This window comes from Siphateles boraxobius, unplaced genomic scaffold (assembly GCF_051911475.1).
Source record: "Siphateles boraxobius isolate OS27281-9 unplaced genomic scaffold, OSU_SipBor_1 22, whole genome shotgun sequence".
NCBI classification, from domain to species: Eukaryota; Metazoa; Chordata; class Actinopteri; order Cypriniformes; family Leuciscidae; genus Siphateles; species Siphateles boraxobius.
The window spans coordinates 36,251,705-36,273,357 of NW_027508833.1; the positions used below are offsets into that span (position 1 = coordinate 36,251,705).

The 21,653-nt window shown below is 36.8% G+C and overlaps 2 protein-coding genes across 2 annotated transcripts; both read left to right on the plus strand.

The window, feature by feature from the left end:
• Positions 1-121: 121 nt before the first annotated feature.
• dnajc27 (DnaJ (Hsp40) homolog, subfamily C, member 27) lies at positions 122-7,614 on the plus strand. The gene is made up of 8 exons (XM_077239970.1): positions 122-842; positions 1,140-1,222; positions 1,651-1,720; positions 2,235-2,399; positions 2,483-2,605; positions 2,708-2,868; positions 4,993-5,121; positions 5,545-7,614. Exons 1-8 carry the CDS (start codon positions 756-758, stop codon positions 5,546-5,548), a joined length of 822 nt encoding a protein of 273 aa, XP_077096085.1. The 5' UTR covers positions 122-755; the 3' UTR covers positions 5,549-7,614.
• A 126-nt stretch (positions 7,615-7,740) lies between these two features.
• LOC143747293 (adenylate cyclase type 8) lies at positions 7,741-20,319 on the plus strand. The gene is made up of 18 exons (XM_077239969.1): positions 7,741-10,347; positions 10,681-10,830; positions 10,911-11,041; positions 11,134-11,245; positions 11,471-11,598; positions 12,074-12,238; positions 12,325-12,556; positions 13,679-13,867; positions 13,951-14,051; positions 14,177-14,378; positions 14,486-14,578; positions 14,718-14,890; positions 15,525-15,606; positions 15,881-16,039; positions 16,256-16,402; positions 16,593-16,685; positions 17,913-18,027; positions 19,277-20,319. The coding sequence occupies exons 1-18, from the start codon at positions 9,472-9,474 to the stop codon at positions 19,681-19,683; spliced, it is 3,555 nt and encodes a 1,184-aa protein (XP_077096084.1). The 5' UTR covers positions 7,741-9,471; the 3' UTR covers positions 19,684-20,319.
• Positions 20,320-21,653: the final 1,334 nt, after the last annotated feature.

Sequence of the window (21,653 nt, forward strand, 5' to 3'; positions counted from 1 at the left end):
AAAAGTACCGCGAGAGCGATTCGAAAGCAAACGGAAACGTCTGTTCTCTATTAGCCCTCGCGGTACTTTTATGTCATACACCGATCGGTCCGCGGTGAGAAATCGATAACTACTCGGACCGATTCACTCCTAGTCATGAACGACTATGTCCGCATTTGTGAGCAGGATCAATTGATTCATTGGGAAGATCCGATTCAAAGCAACGGTTCGTTCACGAATTGACTCCCCTTTGACGAATCTATGTTGGGTTGCTGTCGCCATAGAAACCCTTATCTGTTTGCTATAATTTGCCCTTATGTTTTGATTGTAGCTACATATAATGCTTACTTATCATAATATCCATTAACCTCTTTAGGAAATTGAAATTGTATAATTTAAAATGGTCTTTTAAAACTATATGTTTATATTTATTTTATAGCACAAGGCTCTGTTGAATCGGTTGTTTTCAATCGCGTGACCAAATAACATTAGTCGTTGCTAGGGGAGCTAGCCCGTTAGCATGTCGAGTTTAAAACATTTCTACCTGCAAAAATAACTGACCTGCTGTTTTTGTCGGCAGCACATCATGTGTGAAATGTACTTTCGATTTATGGACAAATGTTATCCATAGTATTCTGTGACACACCCGGCCCTCTGTTAGCCATATAGCAGGCTGCTTAACGTTACTGTGTTGACGGACCGACTCAAACAGTCATACGTGAAATCTTGGGATATTTCATCTCATAATTTGGAAGTGGTTTGGGAATAAGTGCAATATGGACACGAATGTTCAGAAGAGGCGAGAAAACAAGAAGTCGTTACGGGTTAAGGTAATTAGTCTGGGAAATGCAGAGGTGGGGAAGGTAAGAATAACGTTACACTGTTCCAATGAACCATACATGCATCCAACTTAATTCTCTTTTTAATAAGTAACGTTATGCTCCTTTATAATTATTTCCCCTTACGTAAAATATGTATTGTATTGTATTTAATATAAATGAATACTGATACTGTAAACATTCTTTGATAGTAATCTGTTTTGCTTTAAATGTAGGAGCTTTTAATTCAGTATGATTTTGTTTTTAGGTTATCCTGCATAGTTTGTAGCATACTAGGTTACCTAAAACATATGTAATATTTCTTAATATTTTTTGTTTCAGAGCTGCATTATTAAACGATACTGTGAGAAGCGGTTTGTGCCCAAGTATCTAGCCACTATTGGGATAGATTATGGCGTAACCAAGTAAGTGATGTGGGTTTGACATAATGTCCGTGTTTTCTCAAATATAGCCTAATGTTCAAAAGGCAGCCAGCAAGAATTTAATGTAACATCCTTTCCTAAATGTATCATATTCATGACACATAATATAAAATATGGTTTAAAATATTATCACTTATAATTTATTATCATGTATTCATTAATTCTTTAATTGATTTTATCTACCTTTTTTGCAGAAATGTTAAATATGAATAAGTCATTAATGACCTTATAATTTTTTTTTAAACATGATTAAAGAGGTTGTTTTGTCACTTATTGGTGCACTGGCACATACTTGTTGATGCACTTTTAAAAAAAAGAAAGAAGATGCGTTAATTCCATTAATAAAGTACAATTACTGTGATTCACAGATGGGATGTAAATGAAATTGTTTTTTTTTTCTTTACCTCTAGGGTTCAGGTTCGAGACAGGGAGATAAAAGTAAACATTTTTGATATGGCTGGACATCCTTTCTTTTATGAGGTATTGCTTGCTTTGTTTTATATTTGTTTACATAAGCACATTATAAAGTAATATTAATAATTATGTTGAAACAAATGTTTCTTTTTATTATAGAATGTAATCCATAATTGTTTTTTGTTACTGCTCTATTAATACATCTAACTAACCACAGTGTGGTAGTATAGAGCTGCTGTCAATGTGTAACACCTAAAGTCGGCATGAAACAGAAGTAGTGATAGTCTTTTCTTCTTCCTATTGTTACATGTATATCCAAGTGTAATTGCTTCTCCATCGAAACAAAAAAATGTAGGGCTGGACTTGATTTTGTCTGTCGGAAATTGATTGGGTAGTTGTGGTTAAAGATTATGAGGGTAAATGAATTTGAAAGAAAAAAAAGATGTGCAATGATACTGCAATATTCCATTAAAAAAAAAAACAATTTTCAGTTTTGATTTCATGATGACTTTAACTTGTCATCTATTTTTGCATAGAATTTGATCCTAGGTTAATATACCTGATGTTGTGTATTTTACAGGTTCGCAATGAGTTTTATAAGGACTCTCAGGGCGTGATTCTGGTCTATGATGTTGGTCTGAGGGAAAGTTTTGATGCTCTAGACAGCTGGCTCACAGAGATGAAGCAGGAGATGGGCTCACAGGCCAACATGGAGAACATCATCTTCGTTGTGTGTGCCAACAAGGTGCCACAAGTGTTAAAATATCAGTATTATTTGTGATTTACTTGAGATTGACTGTTATAAAGTGCTGCTGTTCACCCTAAAAGGTTGACCTGACGAAAAGGCGAGTGGTGGATGAGAGTGAGGGGAGACTTTGGGCCGAGAGCAGAGGATTCCATTACTTTGAAACTTCTGCCCAGAGCGGTGAAGGCATCAATGAAATGTTTCAGGTGTGTGTCTCATTCTTTTATCAACTCTTTTCAGTTTACAAACATGCTGTTGTGTTTTTAATGAATGACTGTTGTTTATCTACTGTGTGTCCACCTCTAAAGGCCTTTTTCTCCTCCATAACTGACATGTGTGAAAATGGAGGGAAGAGACCTACTCCAGAGGTCAACGTAGGTTTTACCAAAGAGCAGGCCGACACCATCCGACGCATTCGCAACAGCAAAGACAGCTGGGATATGCTGGGGGTTAAACCTGGGGCCACAAGGTAATTCTTATGCTACATCCTACATGTCTCTATTAGTGCTGCTGAAATTTTGTACTTAATACTCTGGATGAATGGTTATTATTTTAGATATTGACTATTGCTCTGTATAATAGGGTCTGTTGCACAGAAACAATTTAATGTACTGAGGGAACCACACACACACACACACACACATACACACACACACACACACACACACACACACACACACACACACACACACACACACACACACACTCACTGGCATATCATTAAAACATTTTGAATAAAATCCAATATTCAATATACACTACCATTCAAAAGTTTGGGGTCAGTAAGATTTTTTTAATGTTTTGGAAAGAAGCCTTTTATGCTAGCCAAGGCTGCATTTATTTAATCAAAAATACAGTAAACTTAAAATACAACAATAAATATTATATACAATAAAAAAAAACTTTTTTCTGTTTTAATATATTTTGAAGTGTAATTTATTCCTGTGATGGCAATGCTGTATTTTCAGCAGCCGTTACTCCAGTCTTCAGTGTCACATGATCCTTCAGAAATCGTTCTAATATTTAGATTTTGTGCACAAATAGCATGTCTTATTATTATCACAGTTAAAAAGGATTGTGCTGCTTAATGTTGTTTAGAACCAATTGATGAATTGAAAGTTCAGAAGAACAGCATTTATTTGACACTACATCTTTTGTAACATTATAAATGCTTTTACTGTCACTTTTAAACAATTTAATGCATCCTTCCTGAACAAAAGTATTTAAAAATCTTACTGACCCCAACATTTTGAACAGTGAGTTTGCATTTGCATTTGCCTGATGCAGCGTATTGACAATGTGTAAACTGATTTATTGTATCATTTCTGATTTCTTGTATAATATAAATTTATTTGATGTTGCAAACTTGTGATAGACTGAAAAAATAGTGGCCAGTGTGGATATCTAAAGAGCATAAAATGTCAGACATGTGATATATCATATGATTTAAGAATAATAAATAAATAAAATGATAATCAATTTATTTAAATAAATGGCTTATTAAATTTTATGCTTTAAATAATTTTTTTAAATTAAATCATAATTAAATGTTAAATATATTACTGTATTCATATTTGCCACTGGGTTTTAAAATGTTGTTCTGTAAAGTTGTTTAACCAGTCCTAAACAGCTGTGTTGGTTGTAATAAACGTTGTGCTCCAGACTTTATACAGTCAGAAATCTGGCATGTGGCACTAATTAGCCAAATATGGAAAAAAATTTGAGCAATCATTTAAAAATAGCAGATATTACTAGTACATGCCCTATTGGAGTTGCATTTGGATTTGATTTTCTTAAACCTCACTTTTAAGCCAACTCCAAAGTTATGAGCAATTTGATGTCAATAGGTTAGTTTTTTTTAAATTCCTCATCTTTGTTCATGTTGCTTTAATAATAACCATTAAAAGTACATTATGTGTCTTTTGGCCTTCTAGCAGTTGAAAAACAAAGCAGCATGCATTTTGCAGAAGAGTATTGTTTTGGTTGTGCTTCAGCTGACTGTGTGGATGAATATGATTATCTTACTGCTCATAAATCATTCACTAGTAGGCTTACACAACAAAAACACGTGTATTGACTCATTAGTTAAAGAAAAAAAAGTTACATATTGTACCTTTTAAGAAAGCCAAAGCTAGTAATTACTACTTACTACTCTGTTTTCTGGAATGTTTAGTAGAATGTCAGAACAAACAGTTGATGCAGTTTGATACACTTATTTCCCATTTAATTATAGCGTTTCAACATGATTGATGCAGCACTCACACTGCAGGTTGTGTTAGCTTGGCTGGTTTAATCATGTGGGTCGCGATCATTAGAGAATGCCTGCAATCCAATTACCATCCCTAAATTCTCTCCTGCCAGTCTAATCAGCCTCTATGAGATCTCAACAACACCCTGAGAAGCCAATCATGAGCTTGTGTCATTCCTCATGCCTGACCAATCACAGTCCTTGTACAGGGCAAAGCCTATCTTCATTAGTTGATTCTTCACTGTGATTCCTCTTTAGTGAGACCACAATGTTTAGCTATATCAGCATTTTAAAGGCCTGTCTGGTGTGTGGAAACTGAGACTAATAGGTTTTTCGTGCTCATAGGGAGGAAGTCAACAAGGCATACAGGAAGTTGGCTGTACTGTTGCACCCGGACAAGTGTGTGGCCCCAGGCAGCGAGGATGCCTTTAAAGCAGTGGTTAACGCTCGCACGTCCCTACTCAAGAATATCAAGTAGGAGCGTGTGCCCACACACAAGTGCATCTCACATGGTTTCCATTACAAACATACTCCTCATTATGTCTGAGATATGCCATAAAACATTTTTTTTTTAATCTACATTGTGCCATTGAAACATTATTTATTTTAAATTATAATTTATTTTAGATTGCTTGCTGTGGTGTTTTGTTTGTTGAATTTGTATTACATATTTAATTATTTATTTATAATTTTGATTATTAATTGTTCATTAAAAACCTTGCGTGAGCCATGGCAGTTTAAATATGCTATCACAATATCTGAAGTACAAATAACATTGTAACACCACAAAAGTGTTTTGTTTGTTTTTTTCGCCTCAAGATTTCATCAAAAACCAACAAATGACCACTTAGACCCTTTAAGGCTATCAAAAACTTAACCATGTTCCCTTGTTTTAAGTTGATCAGCTTCACATTGCCATTAGTTGGAGTTGGAGAGTTACCTCGCATTTGCAGAGTTCCCTTCTCAGTGAAGATTACGCTTAAGACACATGGAGAAGCCTCTGGACTCCAACAAAGACTTAGTTACAGCTGAGTTTGATGTGCAGCTATGACACAGTCACCACAGTTGTCCTGTTTACTTTATAATGTAATATACATGTTCACGTCAAGTTGTAATAGGGAAAACAATGCTATAAGGAGCATATCTATCAGGCCACAGCCCAGATCATATGTACGTCACATCCCCTTAAAGCATGAGGATGACTTTGGTGGACCCTTCCTTTTTCCAGTCTGTCCTGTGACATCTGACTGTTGTGCTGCTTTGCTCCCATAGACATACAGTTGAAAGACCTTTTATTTTCCTACTTATTTGTGAGTCAGATTTAGCATTCAAATGCTGTTGTTAATCCCAATGCATCTTGCAAGTTTACCATAACCTACATGGGTGATTCCCAGTTATTCCTCTGCTTCACCTTAGCTCACTCCAAAGAGGAGGAAAGCATCAAACATGTACTGTAACTTAACCAATACCTTTGCTTCAGTGCAATTTAACAGTAGAGCTGGGTTTTAAAAATCCCAAGACTTCTCATATTTGATGCTAGATTCTGCTAACTAGTCTTTTAAAGAGATTCAAATTTAAGTACAAACATCAATACATTTATATCAACCTCGTCAAGAAACATGGTATGTCATGCAAATGAAATTTGTTAATTTGACTAAAGTTATGTACGTTTGGGTACTATATAGGCTATATTGGATTTACCAAACATGCACTACCGTTCATAAGTTTAGAGTCAGTACATTTTTTAAAGGAGTTAATTAAGAAAGGATGTGTTAAATTGATCAAAGGTGAAAGTACCATAGTTACAAAAGATTTCTATTTCAAATAAATGCTGTTCTTTTCATCAAAGAATCCTAAGAAAAATGTTTCATGGTTTCCACAAAAATACACTGGTATATTCAGCTTTTTTTCATCACAGGAATAAATTGCATTTTAAAATATATTCGAATTGGAAACATTTAGCAATTTACTGTTTTTACTGTATACTGGATAAAATAAATGCAGTTGTGGGGAGCATAAGTGACTTCTTTAAAAAAAACATTAAATAATCATACTTATTCAAGACTTTTGAACGGTAGTCTATGAAATGTTGTGGTCACTAGTGCCAAGACTATATTAGTGTTTAAGAGTACCGTTTACCAGTCTTTACAAAAACTTTGGGGGGTTTTGCAAAACGCAAAGCTAAAAAAAAAAGATTGATGCTGACACAGTAGCTTGTGTGTATGTATGTGTGTGTGTGTGTGTGTATATATATATGATCCCAGGATAACGTAAGAAGAAAGAAGCTTTGTTTACACCAACATTGGAATTGATCAAAATAACGGAGATAAAACTGTTACATTAGCAGAGCTGTGTAGATGTGCCAACATGCATTAGTTCAACAATGTTTTGTTTGGCCCTTGTATATTAATAATAATCACTGTAATGCAAGTATATCAAATGTTGTATTTTTTTTATGGAACCGTGGTGTTTACAACATGATGTGGGTGTACATGTGCAATCTAACCATTATTTATATTTTTAAACAAGTTCACGTTTTGTGATCTCTATTTCATCTGTTTATTTTGAAGGCCATTTAATAATGTGCTGCCTTATTCGCTATGTTGGACTATGTAACGTTTCCGAACAATGTTTGACTGTGGCATCATCTGTAGATATGAAAATATGAGTTGTATTGCTAAATGTTTCATTAGCTACCCTTACTACACAATATTGAATCTTTTAACTGGAATCACTTTTGTTTCCACCTTTTGTTTCATTGTGTGACATTGATATGTCCGAGTATAGAATGTGTTAAAGCATGAATAAGAAGCATGTTTGTGATTATGCAGAATAGAAAGATGAGGCCAGTGTAAATGAATGCCAAGGCCACTGCTCAATGGGGAAAAGTGTCTCTGTTTTATGCACAGAAGGATTTACTTTCTTCATTCGGCTTGTATAGCGTAATAAAGGAATCATTTTAAATCACTTTTGGTCCCTTTTGATTTTGAAAAGTGCATTATTAAATCACAACATTACAAACTAATCCAGTTTCACAAAATCTACAGAGTTATGGGCCATTAATACAGAAATTATTTAGCATTTAAAAATAGAGACGCAGGGCAAAGTCTTGAGATGCGTTTTTTAAAAATGTTGGATTTTTTAACCTTTTAACTAAAGCACCACGTTTTCAGAATGCTGTGTAATGCGTGAGACACTCCAAAAGACGCGAGCTCAACTGTCAGATAACTAGAAAAAAATAGAAAAGCAGTAGTGTAATGCAAAACCGCATTGTGTGTGAATGGCCCCTGTTGTACTATATAATATTACGAAAATTAAGCCAGTGGGTAAATGCAACTCAACATTGTTTAGCCCAAGTCATCCACTAAAGTGACGGAAACAGATGGTTCAGTCACTTTCTGACCTGGCACATATTGTTGGTAACCAGATCAGTGAGAAGCACTTTATCCAGCTTACTTCCCACATTCCCTGAATCAGCGGCCTAGCCTGCTTACTAAAACCCTGCACTGTGTCTGCTCAAAAGCAGATGTCAACCAATCACGAATTATCACCTTTTCTTCTTATAAAGTAATAATGTATCTGGGCAAGATAGACTAGATAATGTGCAAACAAAAAACACTTTTAATCAACTATTTGAAACATGGAATAAACAAAACGGGGCTTTCCAAAAAGAAATGTCCAGAGCAATTCAATTTTAACCTAGCTATTGCCTCCACACATAAACTCACCTACCATGGACATTATCCTGTTAGCTGTGACCGTGAGGCCTTAATGGATCACGTGCACTATTGCTGAGTAGATAATCCCTTATATTTCGACCTATTACTACCTGTTTGCGTGTGTATCTCTGTGTATGTGCATTAGATCGCAAACTCCTCTTTCACTGACTGTGCTGAGTTCAAGTCAACTTATTTTTGCCTCTAAACATATCCATCAAGAGTCGAGATTCTTCCATTGGATAAGCTTCAGCAGATTGTGCTCTGCTACCTCTGGGAAGGGTCAGGACAGCTTTTCAGATCATCTGGCAGAGCAATCTCTTCATTACCTGAAGAAAACGCTACTCAACTCTCAAGACAGAGTCAATCATCCACAGACAGGACGTCTTTTTAAACTGGAGTGAGCTTGTCTTCGTCCAATGCCGAGGTGATGGATAATATGGCTGGATGGTAACAAAATGGGAAAAGTCGTTTAAATCGCAATGCTTTGCATAGTTATGGTGCATGGCATGGCAGAAAGGAAAGCTGTCAAAGAAGACTCATTCTGCACTCCGCTGCTGAGCATTACACCACTGAGGGACAAGAATGTGCCATATTAGATATTTGCTTGTGTCTCTGGATCAGTGTAGCTGGGCTACTGTTCATGGCGGAGCAGATGCATGCATTGTTACAAGGTTTATCAAGCTTGCAACACCACATCAATGGCAAGTATCCTTCCATTTATTAATTTTTTGCATTTGTATACGTGGTTTTAATCAGTTTTGTTCTCTCATAATTGTTGTTATTGAACTCATTTTGGGGATATTGAACTTGTTCTAGGGGTACTTTGGGGGGGGGGGACTTGTTTTGGGAGTCTTTGAGTGTATTAAACTTGTTTTGGGTGTATTCTGTGGGTAATTATGGGTACTGTGCTTTTGTCGTGCATTGTCATTTTACATGCAGCGTTAAATCATTTTAAAGTTTGTTTTTGAGTTTCATACTGATACAACTTCAATGTTCCATCTATACTATTAAATCTTTTTTTCTCTGTTGTCTCACGTTTGTGCAGTTGATAGAGGTCTTTATCTGAGTTTTGGGATCTAAAGCCTGTTCAGATAAGGTTCAGATCATGGCTTTGAGTCCTACAGATGTCACTGTTCCGCCTAAGGTATGCACATATGCGCCTCCCCCGCCCAACCTAAAACGCAAGCAACTAATGTGGCAGAATGCGGTACGTCACATTATCGACCAACGAGGAGTGCACCACGAAGGACGAGAAGCCAATTCTCACAAAATCATTGTTACTGATGCCTACATCGATGACATCAACAGGCAGATTCGTAACAAAGCTGCACGGGGCAATGCTGGCATGCACAAGCGGCGCTCCTCTGCGGCCCGCATCCATCCATTACGAGAGCGCAACTCCACCTCCACTCGGAAGTCCACCGACTCGCTCAGTGACGCAGACTTCTTTGTAAGCTGGGGCTCTACGGTGCGTGGAGTCTTTCTTCCTGCTCTCCACCACAAGTTCAAATCTCATGATCTCGAGCGTCTGTACCAGCATCATTCATCTGCTCAGCGCCGAACTTCCCTTGTAGTCACTAATGTCATCGATATCCTTACCAAACTCCATATTCTCTTCATATACCTGGCAGTGGCCCCTGAGATGGTGGACCTTCAACAAGGATGGTTGGCTGGGCTCTTCATGGCACTTGGAGCAGTCATATGCGTCTTAGTTCTGACCTATAAAGGATTGATGTGTCCAGATTACCTGCGCTATGCTGGGTTGGCGAGTTGGCTGTCCCAGACTGTTCAGGCACTGGGTAGTTTGGTATATGGATTGGAGAAGGACCAGTCCTGGTATGTGCTCTTCACCCTGTTCGCCACCTACACACTATTGCCCCTACCTCTTCTGTGGTCCATCTGCACAGGGTTCCTCACCGCTGCCTTGCACCTTTTGGTGGATGCCCTAAGAAACTACAATGACACAGCCATTGTAAGAAAGGTAAAAAGGACTCAAGATCAAAGCTCATCAAACTTAAAAGTTCACTTTTGATTTTCACCTTAGTGTCGAAAAGTAAAAAGAAATTAATGCCTAATCGTAATTGAAGATGATCACGAGAACTATCCTTGAGATTTTGAGTCAAGTTTGTGTTTTTTTCAGAGTTGTGCTTGGTCTTCCTTTTGATAAATGCTCAATTATTATGGCACAAGAGTACACCACTATCAGAATCTCAAGACCGTCTTCAACCAATTGTCGACTTGAGAGATCAACTAATGAAGCTTGTCTTGTTCATTTCAGTTGCTGTGCTAACTTTTACTCTTGGAATTCATCCAGTTACTAGCGAAAGGTCTGTTGTACATGGGTATGAATACTGCTGGACTGTTCATCCACTACTTATCGGATCGTGCACAAAGGCAGGCCTTCCTTGAGACCCGTCGTTGCATTGAAGGACGAGTCAAGATGGAGCAAGAGAACAAGAGACAGGTTTGTGATTCTTGACTTAATATGATATTCATAGATCATTAATATGAAACCTCAGGAAATGAGAAATCATTTTGCGTTAGGAACGCTTGGTGATGTCCATTCTTCCTCGGTTTATTGCTATGGAGATGATTGGTGATATGACTTCTATGGATGATGAATTACTTCCTCAACAGTTCCATAAGACCTACATTCATCAATACAAAGACGTCAGGTACACACTGCTTCCTGTGCAGTACTACCTTCCAGCACATTTAGACCGCGAGGATGGTTCATGAAATGAACATATATGTGCTCTTGTCTCAGTATCCTGTTTGCTGATATAAAAGGCTTCACCTCTCTCTCCATGACCATGTCGGCTCAGGAATTGGTGCGCACGCTCAATGAGCTGTTCGGTCGCTTTGATCGCCTTGCTGAGGTGAGAAAGATTAACCTTTAGGTTTTACAGGCCGTTGGAGAAAAGGGTTTTGGTCAATTTGTGTCTGACTGTAATTTACTGTAAGCTTAGGAATCATTTTGTTGTAGCTATTGTAAATATCACAACTGTCCCAATTAGTTTTAGTGTCAGATGTGCTACTTAATACCAAAGTGTAGAAATGTGCAATGTTAGAAGATTATTGAAAGGTGTCATTTGATATTTTAGGAGAATCACTGCATGAGGATAAAGATTCTTGGAGATTGTTACTACTGTGTGTCTGGCGTCCCAGAGCCCCAAACTGCACATGCTCGCTGCTGTGTGGAGCTGGGTCTGGCCATGATAAACACTATACGGTGTGTATTTTACATGTTAGACATCCCACCCCACCCCCCACTCAAAGTGTTTGTGTGTAATTCTAAATGTTTTTCCTATTCCAGAGATTGTAAGCAAGCCATTCAATTGTTGATTTCCCCCAAAGACTTGCTTTGTTGTGCCACTAAAACTTTTTGCAACAGTTTTTAATTTTGCTCTTGGAGGTCCACTGTCCTGCAAAGTTCAGCTCCAACCCTAAATAAGCACACCTGAACCAGCTTGTCGAAGTCTTCAGGATTCCTGAAAGCTTAATGTTGGGGCAGGTTTGAGCTCTGTTGAAACTCTGCAGGACGTTGACTCTTCAGGAGAAGCACTGGACACCCCTGATCTTTTGGAACATTCATATTCTATTATTTCCAAGTTGCTTTATAGCGATAAAAATCTATTTCTGCTGATGAAATCAAAAGAGATTATCAAAAATCAGAAAATTAGTATTCTTCCCTCTTACTTTGTCAGTTGTGTACGTAAGGAGGACGTGGTACGATACGATGTGGACATGCGTATCGGGATCCACTCCGGCTCGGTTCTGTGTGGGGTTTTGGGTCTGCAGAAATGGCAGTTTGATGTGTGGTCTTGGGACGTAGATATTGCCAACATGCTAGAGGCTGGAGGAGTCCCAGGGTAAGTACACCGAATCATTAGCATGGTCACACGTTAAACTAAATGCAATTGATATTATAATAATAAAACAAATTGTATAATATTAGGAGGATTCATATATCACAAGCAACCTTGGACTGTCTAGAGGGTGTATATGAGACAGAAGAAGGTCGAGGCTATGAGCGGAATCAGTTTTTACGCAAACACAAGATCGACACTTTTCTGATCCGCCAAACCCCACAGGAAAACAAGGAGCCTCCTAAAGTCCGGCGAACCAGCAAAAATGAGACTACATGGAGTGCTGAGCTTCCTTTTGATAACATCATTGGAATGAACTGCGTGAGTCTGTGCTGGCCTCAAAACCTTACTTAATCTTACCTCTCTTTCTACTTTGTGATAAGATGTAAAGTTATCAAACCTGTTAAATTGTGCCATACTATGTTACTCATTGAATTCTTCAGTACACTAAAGGAATGTTCCAGGACGGATACAAGTTAAACTTTATCACCAGCATCAGTGGCATGGCAGATTACATTAGAAAATGATTTATAAGAGACTAGTCTCTTATTTGTAAAACTAAACAAAAATCATGTTTACAGTAAGCATTTAATATGATAGTCTGTGCGCAAGGCAAAACAAAATTATTTGTAAGGGTGTAACAATACCCTCATGTCACGATTTGAAACATCTCACGATAAGATATTATTGCGATACTTCAAGACACATGGTAAAAGGTTAACAAAAATGTAATGTTGATTAAAATGCTAAATTTGGTATTACATTGGGGTGGAAATGAATGGGCTTGGACTTGGTGCTGGTAACCCAGTGCAAGGGATAATGGTGACACCAGAATTTAAAATATTCATGATTCTGAAGCTGGAAATACAGCGTTATTTCAGACAAAATATGCTTGCAATCTGTCACTGACTAGATATTTTTAAAATTATGTAGTCCACTTTTTACTGGTAACATAAGACATTTGGCATTATCAGAACCCACAAATATTCCCCCATTGCAATATTATACATTATAGAACTTTAATGTGTTACTGAGACTAAAACTCTGTAAACTTGAATTTTTTCTCACAGAGAATTTTTTAATTTTGGGTGAACTTTACAAAATACATATTGTCACTATCCACCATACATATTGTGACACGATATATTGTTACACCCATAGTTATTTCAGTTGTTAGCTGTTGTTAGCTTTGGGGCTAATCAATCAATATGATACATTTTGGGCAAAAACAGACATCAGTTCAATTTATTTGTCCCCATAGGGAAAGTAAGTTTGCAGCATATTCACACAGACATTTTAAGAAACACAATTTGATACACATACATAAAATACATGTTTTGTGTATGTGTATGCCAAGTACATGATATAGGTCATCCATCTCTCTTAATAATTGTTATAGATTTTCTTTCCACTTGCAAAGCTTTTTGTATTGTCATCTTTTAGATCTTAGCCACTTTCACCAATGGCTCCCTGGTGCAGTTGCCCAATAAGATTATTTCCCATTGTGCCGGGTCTCGAGAAATCAACAAGAGAATCAAGCAGGCCATCGAGGTGCGCAGTAGTGAGCGAATGCGCAAGGAACACATCACACCCTTCACGTTGGTCTTCAAAGACACACACATTGAGGGAAAGGTGTGGACTGCAGAGGAACAGCTTTTATACGTCATATAGCACTTTTGGTCACAAGTAGGCCCACACAAAATTTGCACTTTCAGTTTTCTCAGATGCGAGATGAGATGTTCAAGTCCAACTTGGCCTGCTCTTTCCTCATGCTCCTCTTCATCATGGCTGTTCAGGCCCTCATCCCCTCACCACAGTGAGCTGTTATTATTATTATTATTATTATTATTATTATTTCAAAAGCTTAATGTGGACTTTCATTGAATTTTAAAATGTGTTACATTTTCGATATATCGCTCTGAATGCATGTGTCCCCCACAGAATCTGTCCTATGGTAATCCAGTTTTTAGTGTTCCTGTTTGTCTACATGCTACTGCTTCTGGTCACACTGGCTGAGGAATTTAAGCGCTCCCCACCATACTTACAGCATTTGTGCTGCTGGATCCACGAGACCAAGAGCATCCGTAACCTGCTCACCCTCGCCGCTATTACTATTAACTTTGGTGTGGCCTCCTGTGATATTGTGAGTGCCGGAATTGATAGTTTCTAGGGTCAAATTAAAATGCTTCTCTTAACCCATCTATGAATTAAAAATTATTATTATTTTTATTTTATTTTTTTGCTGTACAGTTGTGGTGTAACACAGTTGGGGAGGATGAGGAAAGTAATAAGACCTCCAAACAAGGCTCACAGTGGACTGTGAACATCTGCACCCATCCTGAGGTACGGTAGATACATATTAAATATAAATGTGTCACAAGTGTGACAACTTCCAGTAATGCTTAATCTGGTACTATTTCATGAAAACAATTCCTGTGACTACACTATAAGGCATACTATAAAACTCTCTGTCTCTCTGCAGTTCTTTGTTTTTAGTGGTGTGTTGGCCATGGTGACGTGTGCTGTGTTCCTCAGACTCAGCTGTCTGTTGAAGCTGGCAATACTGATGTTAGTCATTGCAGTTTACACATACCTCATTGAGGTAGCCTTCCATGTGCTCTTTATTCGCCAACACCAAAACGGCCAAATTCAGAGGTACAATGTTTTGCTTTATCGAAGAGGTCATATCATACCAAGTTTCTGAATGTGGTAATGTGTTCAATTTTAAGACACTTAGGCACTTCAACGATGAATAAGCCATTTTTGCAATGTTTTTATTATTATTATTGTTTAGAGTAAATTTACAGTTTTGAAAGTAACAGTATATTCACAGGTCAAATTTAAAATATAACAATTATTCTTTTTTAATATGAAAATATTTTTATTGAAGCAATATTAGTTGAGACTAACACAAAGACAACTTGGTAATTTTCATAACTTGGTGATATTTATAAATTTAAAAGTGCATATTAAGAAAAAAAAATGTAATGATTAATGTGCATTTAAAGTGTAAAGGAAATTTTGTTTTTTTTTGTTTTACCCTTTTAGAGCTTTTAAAATTTGAAATTGTACAGACATTTTTTTAAATGTAACATTGCATATGTTTAATATGCAGATTTTTCCTTTTCATCCTCTTGGTCATCATTGTTTGTCACTGACCCTTATCTAGTACATCAAACTTTTTTAGAAAGTCAAGAAAATGTTTCATGACATGACCCCACCAAATTACTTCCTGGAGTGTTGAATTGTTGTAGCCGCTCTGATGTGTGTATTTGTGTTTTTTGCCCAGATCTCAGTACATCAGACGCAAAGGGATTTCTGTGTTGCTAATGGCCATGTTTGTTGTGGTCGTCCTTTACAACAGTAGACAGGTAGTATATTAACATCTTATGAACATTTTTAATTATAGGAATGCATATACTAGGGATTTTAATAATAATATAAAATGATTACATGTTTATTTAACAATTAATAAATATATTTATTTTTAATTATATAAATAAATAATAATCAAATCACCACTTAGCTTTAATTATCATCCCATTGTAAAATAACTGAAACAATCAAAGCTGACATGCAATTTATATTTTGTGTTTTAAGTTATCTCAGTATGATTCAAGAAATTATTACTGCTTGAACCTACAGTTAGAAACTACAGCCAGGCTTGACTTCCTGTGGCGTCTGCAGGCCAGACAGGAAGTGGAGGACATGAAGGAACTGAGGGAGCATAATGAGTGTCTGCTGTACAACATTCTTCCTGGCCATGTAGCTCGCCACTTTCTCGAGAGAGACAGGAACAATGAGGTAGTTGCATGGATTATTAATGACAGACCTTAACCGTTTAAACTTATAACAAATAATAATGTAAGTAATAACATTGTCAACCTGTTTTCAAAATGGGGAAAAAATGAGGGTCTATTTGGTGCATTTAAATTGTTCCAGCAGCTATGCACTCTTCATTAATCAATAAGTGTAAATAAATGAACAGTAACACAAATGTATTAACTCTTTGGCTTCAAGGACCTGTTCTCTGAATCGTATGAGCGAGTTGGGGTGATGTTTGCTTCCATTCCAGACTTTACAGATTACTACGAGAAGAAAGAGTTGATTCATCAAGATGTGGAGTGTCTGCGTCTTCTTAATGAGATTATCGCTGACTTTGATGAGGTACGTGGATTTGTGCAGCATCCAAGCCTGGACATGCTCAGTGATTTAACGGCTAATAGCAGCTCCTCAGAATGTATGGAATGTATTGGCTATGTGCAAACACTCACTTCTTTTATCATAAGACATTGTTATAGTGAAATATTTCAGAGACAGGCTTACTTAGTTTTTTTTCCCCGTTTTTTTTCCCCAGCTACTGGAAGAGCCTTACTTCCAGGACATAGAGAAAATCAAAACCATTGGCAGCTGCTACATGGCTGCTTCTGGACTGTCTCCTGAAAAACAGGTGAGAGACGGCTTGACATGTGATTTCAAAATGTATGCCTGGCAATATATGAAGGTGCATGAAATATAGTTTACTGGGCAACCATATTTGTTGTTAATACTATTCGCACCAGTTTAATTATAGGTCAATATTGGAATCAGATAAAAATATACAAGAAAAAAAATGAAGTATAAAATAAGAATGCAGTTCAATTTGAAACTTATTTACTCATATGTTTTCATAGCCACTGCAGAATGTGCAACGTATTTATTTTATTTTATTTTGTACTGTCCTGAATAAGATATTTCACATAACAAATGTTTACATATTGTCCACGAGTCAGAAATAATAATTGAATTTATAAAAAATAACCCTGTTCCAAAGTTTAACCAGCCCTTGTTTTGTTATGATTGTTCATAAGTCCCTTGTTTGTCCAGAGCAGTTGTAAAAGTTGTTTACAGTCCCTGCAGTTGTTCTTTGTGTGAAAAGATGGATTTCCAAATCCTACAGTTGCTTTTGGAAAGTGTTCAAATATCAGAAGATGCTGGAACACCCAAGAATGTGTAGGTCGTTGCGGAGAGTCATGAACAACATCACAAAACATCTGGATCTTGGATCATCCAGAAAATAACACGCAGTATTAAGATTCAAGGGTATACAAACTTTAGAATATCATTTTTATACATTAGGTCATTTTATCTTGTGGACTATACGTTTAATTCAATTCAATACTTTATTGCCATACAACTCGGTGCAAGTTGTTAGGGATTTGCTTCAGTGTGCTCGTTCAACAAAAAACATAAATCAACTGTACACAAACAATATCCCACATGGGATGACACTTGAGAAAAGATAAAGATAAAGAAAACACACCACTCATCATGTACCTGGATGACAGCTATTGCACATCTGTTATGTGCAATAGCTTATTCAGGTCAGTACTAAATAAAACATATCATGCCTTTTTTATGATCCCTCTTATTTTGTTAAAGTTATTACCAATTTGCATATTCTGCTAAGAGTATGTAAACTTATGAGCAGAACTGTAAGTTATAAAAAATAATAACATTTTAATTCTGACCATCATGTTTGTCTGAAAGGATATAACAAAAAAAGCACAAATAATCATAAACGTTAAAAATTCAATAATATAAATTCATAATAATTAATAGTAATTAAATAGTTAAGTAACTGAAAGGTTGCATTTTTGTAAATTAAGGCTCAATTGTATTCATGTGTATTTCATAGGAATGTGAAGACGAGTGGGCTCACCTCAGTACGCTGGTTCTGTTCGCTTTGGCCATGCAAGAAACTTTGAAAGAAATAAACAAACGTACCTCAAACAACTTCCAGTTGCGTGTCGGTAAGATTGTGCTTTTTCTCATATAACTTCTCTACTAGTAATACACAAAAATCAAGTGCTTATATAAGATTATTCTTATTTTCTAATTTAAGACAGAAAATTCCCAAACAACTTTTCTTAAAAATGTTTGTGTCTTTTTTATTAAATCTAAAGAACAAGCTTAAGTCTTCATATTTCCGAAAAGAATGTTCTTAAAAATCATCATAAATAACTTCTTAAAGTTAGGATAACCTCCATCCTGGCATTAGGCTGCCTACAACACAACACAACACAACACAACACTACCTATTATAATACAAATTACTACACAATTCGATCATGAAAATCACAACTCTAGCTAGAACTAGCGAGGCAGAACGCACAGACGAAATAAGACGGAGCGCAAATTAACTCCAAGCCAGTTGTGATGAATATAGTCTGTGAACTTAATAGCATAACTAAATTAATCTACAGGCAGCGCAAAAAGGGTTTTGAGTTGTTTTTTGTCAACAAATCTTCAGCAATACCTGTCTTTCAATCAAGTAACAAAAAAGCCTGTAATTTTCTTCTTAAGAAAAAAAATGTTATATGTTCTTAAGAAAATATTTGAAAACTTTGTTTTTAAGAAATGCACTTAGATTTTAAGAACATGCTATGGAACTTCTTGGCATTTATCTTAAGATTTTTCCTCATCCTTCCCTCGGGTCATTTTGACCCGAAAATCATTTTGTTTCTTGGAAAAAAATGTTATATCTGAATATGAACTATGAATACACACACACACTTAAAATTACTGTAGGACCCAGCGGAGCTGTAAGGCCATCAAGTGGCAAGAGTCATGAAATATCATGTTAAATATTTTTTTCCCCACAAGAGTTCAGCAAAGTCACCAATATTGACCCAATGTGAGATATTTTGGGCTGATCTAACCTGGTTTAAGCATGTTTTGAAGAGTTATTTTGAAAAGTTGAAAAGATGTGAATAATTTGCTTCAATAATTATTTATAAAATGTTGTAATTTAAAGGTAAATAAAAAAAAAGTTAATACAAAATCTCCTCCCAAAAAAGCATTGCAAAATATATAAAAATGAAATAAAATAAGCTTTCTGGACAAAAAAAAAAAGGGTATAATTTTATGGATTTGTTACAGAATCCGAGGAGAGGATGAGAATTAACTTTTGCCTTGTAACCTTTACAAAATGTCGTAACTACATTAGCTCTTCTTCTGAAAAACCCTTAATGTGTATAAAACTACTCCTCTATCACACAGGTATTTCTCATGGGCCTGTAGTCGCCGGGGTGATTGGCGCCACTAAGCCCCAGTATGATATCTGGGGCATGACTGTGAATCTTGCTAGCCGAATGGACAGCACAGGGCTCAGTGGGCGTATTCAGGTCCCGGAGGGCACGAGCCGTATCCTGGCCGACCACGGCTTTGTGCTACAGCTTAGAGGTGATATCTACGTCAAAGGGGTTAGCGAGCGGCGGGGAGGGGTCCGCACGTACTTCGTTAGCAGCAGGGAAAAGAGCTCAAGCTACGGCGAGAGAATCACCAGCAGAGGGATCTCTCTCGGGAGGAACACCCTAGCTGCTGTGGTCTTCTCCCTGGTCCAGGCCCGCAAGAAAGAGGAGTTACGAGAGGCCAGTGGAGGCTTTCATCTCATGGAGATAACATGAGTTTTGATTGAAAACTGGACAGGAACCACATTCAAAACCTCTTTTAGAGACTCATGTGTCTTTCATGAGTCATTGCCTTTAAGTGATTTTCCATTTTCTTTGTATTTCTTTGTAAATCGCATTAACTTTATTTCTCGTGTAGGATTTTTTCTGATTTACGAAGTCGTGTTCCTTTTGTCCTGAAATCACTGGGATTTTTAGGCCCGGTTTCACAGACAGGGCTTAGATTACGCCAGGATCAGGCCTTAGTTTAATTAGTGCATTTAAGTAGCTTTTATAAACATGCTTTTAAAAAAAAAAAACATTACTGGTGTGCATCTTGAGACAAAACAATATATGACATATTTTAAGATTCAGTGTAATTTGCTTTCATTTAAGACAGCTCAAACATGCGTTTTAGTCTGGGACTAGGTTTAAGCCTTGTTTGTGAAATTCCTAACTTTAAGCTCAGGTTTCAAAGGGTCAGAATAGGCAGAGCTGCAAATTAAACATTCCTGATCTTGGAACAAGACCAAAATAGTGTACAAAAGCTATAAGTAACTCTGGATTCAACTTATCAACTAATTAGACTGATTATAACACTTATTTTATTTGTATGCACTCTGATGCTCAACTGCCCTGACAGAATAAATGTGCAAATGGTACTACTGGCCCAGTAGTGCACAACACAACGAAATTAAGCCACAACACAACGAAAATGAGCCACACGCAAATACTGCAAGTCAGAACCAATCACAGAGAGCGTTCAAACACTGCCGACAATGCATTCAAACCGGGCTGCGTTTCCCAAAACTATCATAAGAAACCATTGATGCTTTTGGGAAACGCAGCCCCGAACAATGCTTAACAGAAGACAGAAAAACATTATTTGTTTGAATTGAAATTGTAGCCCACATAGTTTGAGCAATTCAATCGTTTTAAATTGAATGTTAAAAGTTCACACTGATGTTCTATTCTGTAACTAATAAATCATACACTGTCAGAATAAAAAGGTCGCATTTTATGGGTGCAACAACCTGTCACTGGCAGTCCCTTATGCATTTACACCCACTCGAGTGATTTGTTTGCTAAACTAAAGAAGCCAATGAGCATCGTCGAGAGGTTAAAAGGAATTGGATTGACGGTCGTGTGAGAGACGAGTAAATCAGATGTGGAACATGATCTGCCCCATTACTGGAGATGGGAAGAAGAGAACGTCGCTTCTCTATCGTCATTGTGTTAAACCCGCCAATAGCGCGCCAGGTGGATAGGCCAGTTTGTGATTGGTCCCCGTAGATTTGTAACGGAAGCAGGATAGAAAAATGTACAGGTTTCCAGCCTGAGCTGCAGGGCGAAATCATCTCGACTGTAGATCGGGCTGTGTTTCCCAGTCTAGATCATTTCCCTTGTGTTGTGGATTTATTTAGTTTTTTTTGTGAACTTATGTTTGCTTTTTAAATGTTGTTGTGTTGTGCACTACTGGGCCACCGTAGTAGAGTATGAGGTCACCCTCTCTGAGCTAATTAGCTAATTGCCTGATACATTTGTATTACTCATTAACACTCTGGAAAAGCTATAAATCCCATTGTTCCAACATATCTGATTTTCTTTGAAAAGCATGTAACGCAGAATATTTCAACAGTTTGTAAAACTCCCCTTTTTATATTATGTTTACATGGTGACAAAATGAGAATGCCAAAATTCTTTGTCTCTCTCTCTCTCCTTTCTTCTTCAGTACACTTAGGTATTTCTGGGACACACTACCATATGTAGGCCATCAAATGATGTTGCAGTGTTTTTAAATATTCAACTGTGTTTACAATTTTGGAATATATATGTATATATATACTTATATATACTTAATATATTGGTGACGAGTTCATAATATCTTCCAAAATTATTTTCAACATTTGTCTAATTAGAACATTATTGAAAAGCAGATAAAAACTGACAAATAATTGAAAAATTATAAACAATACTAAATCATATTA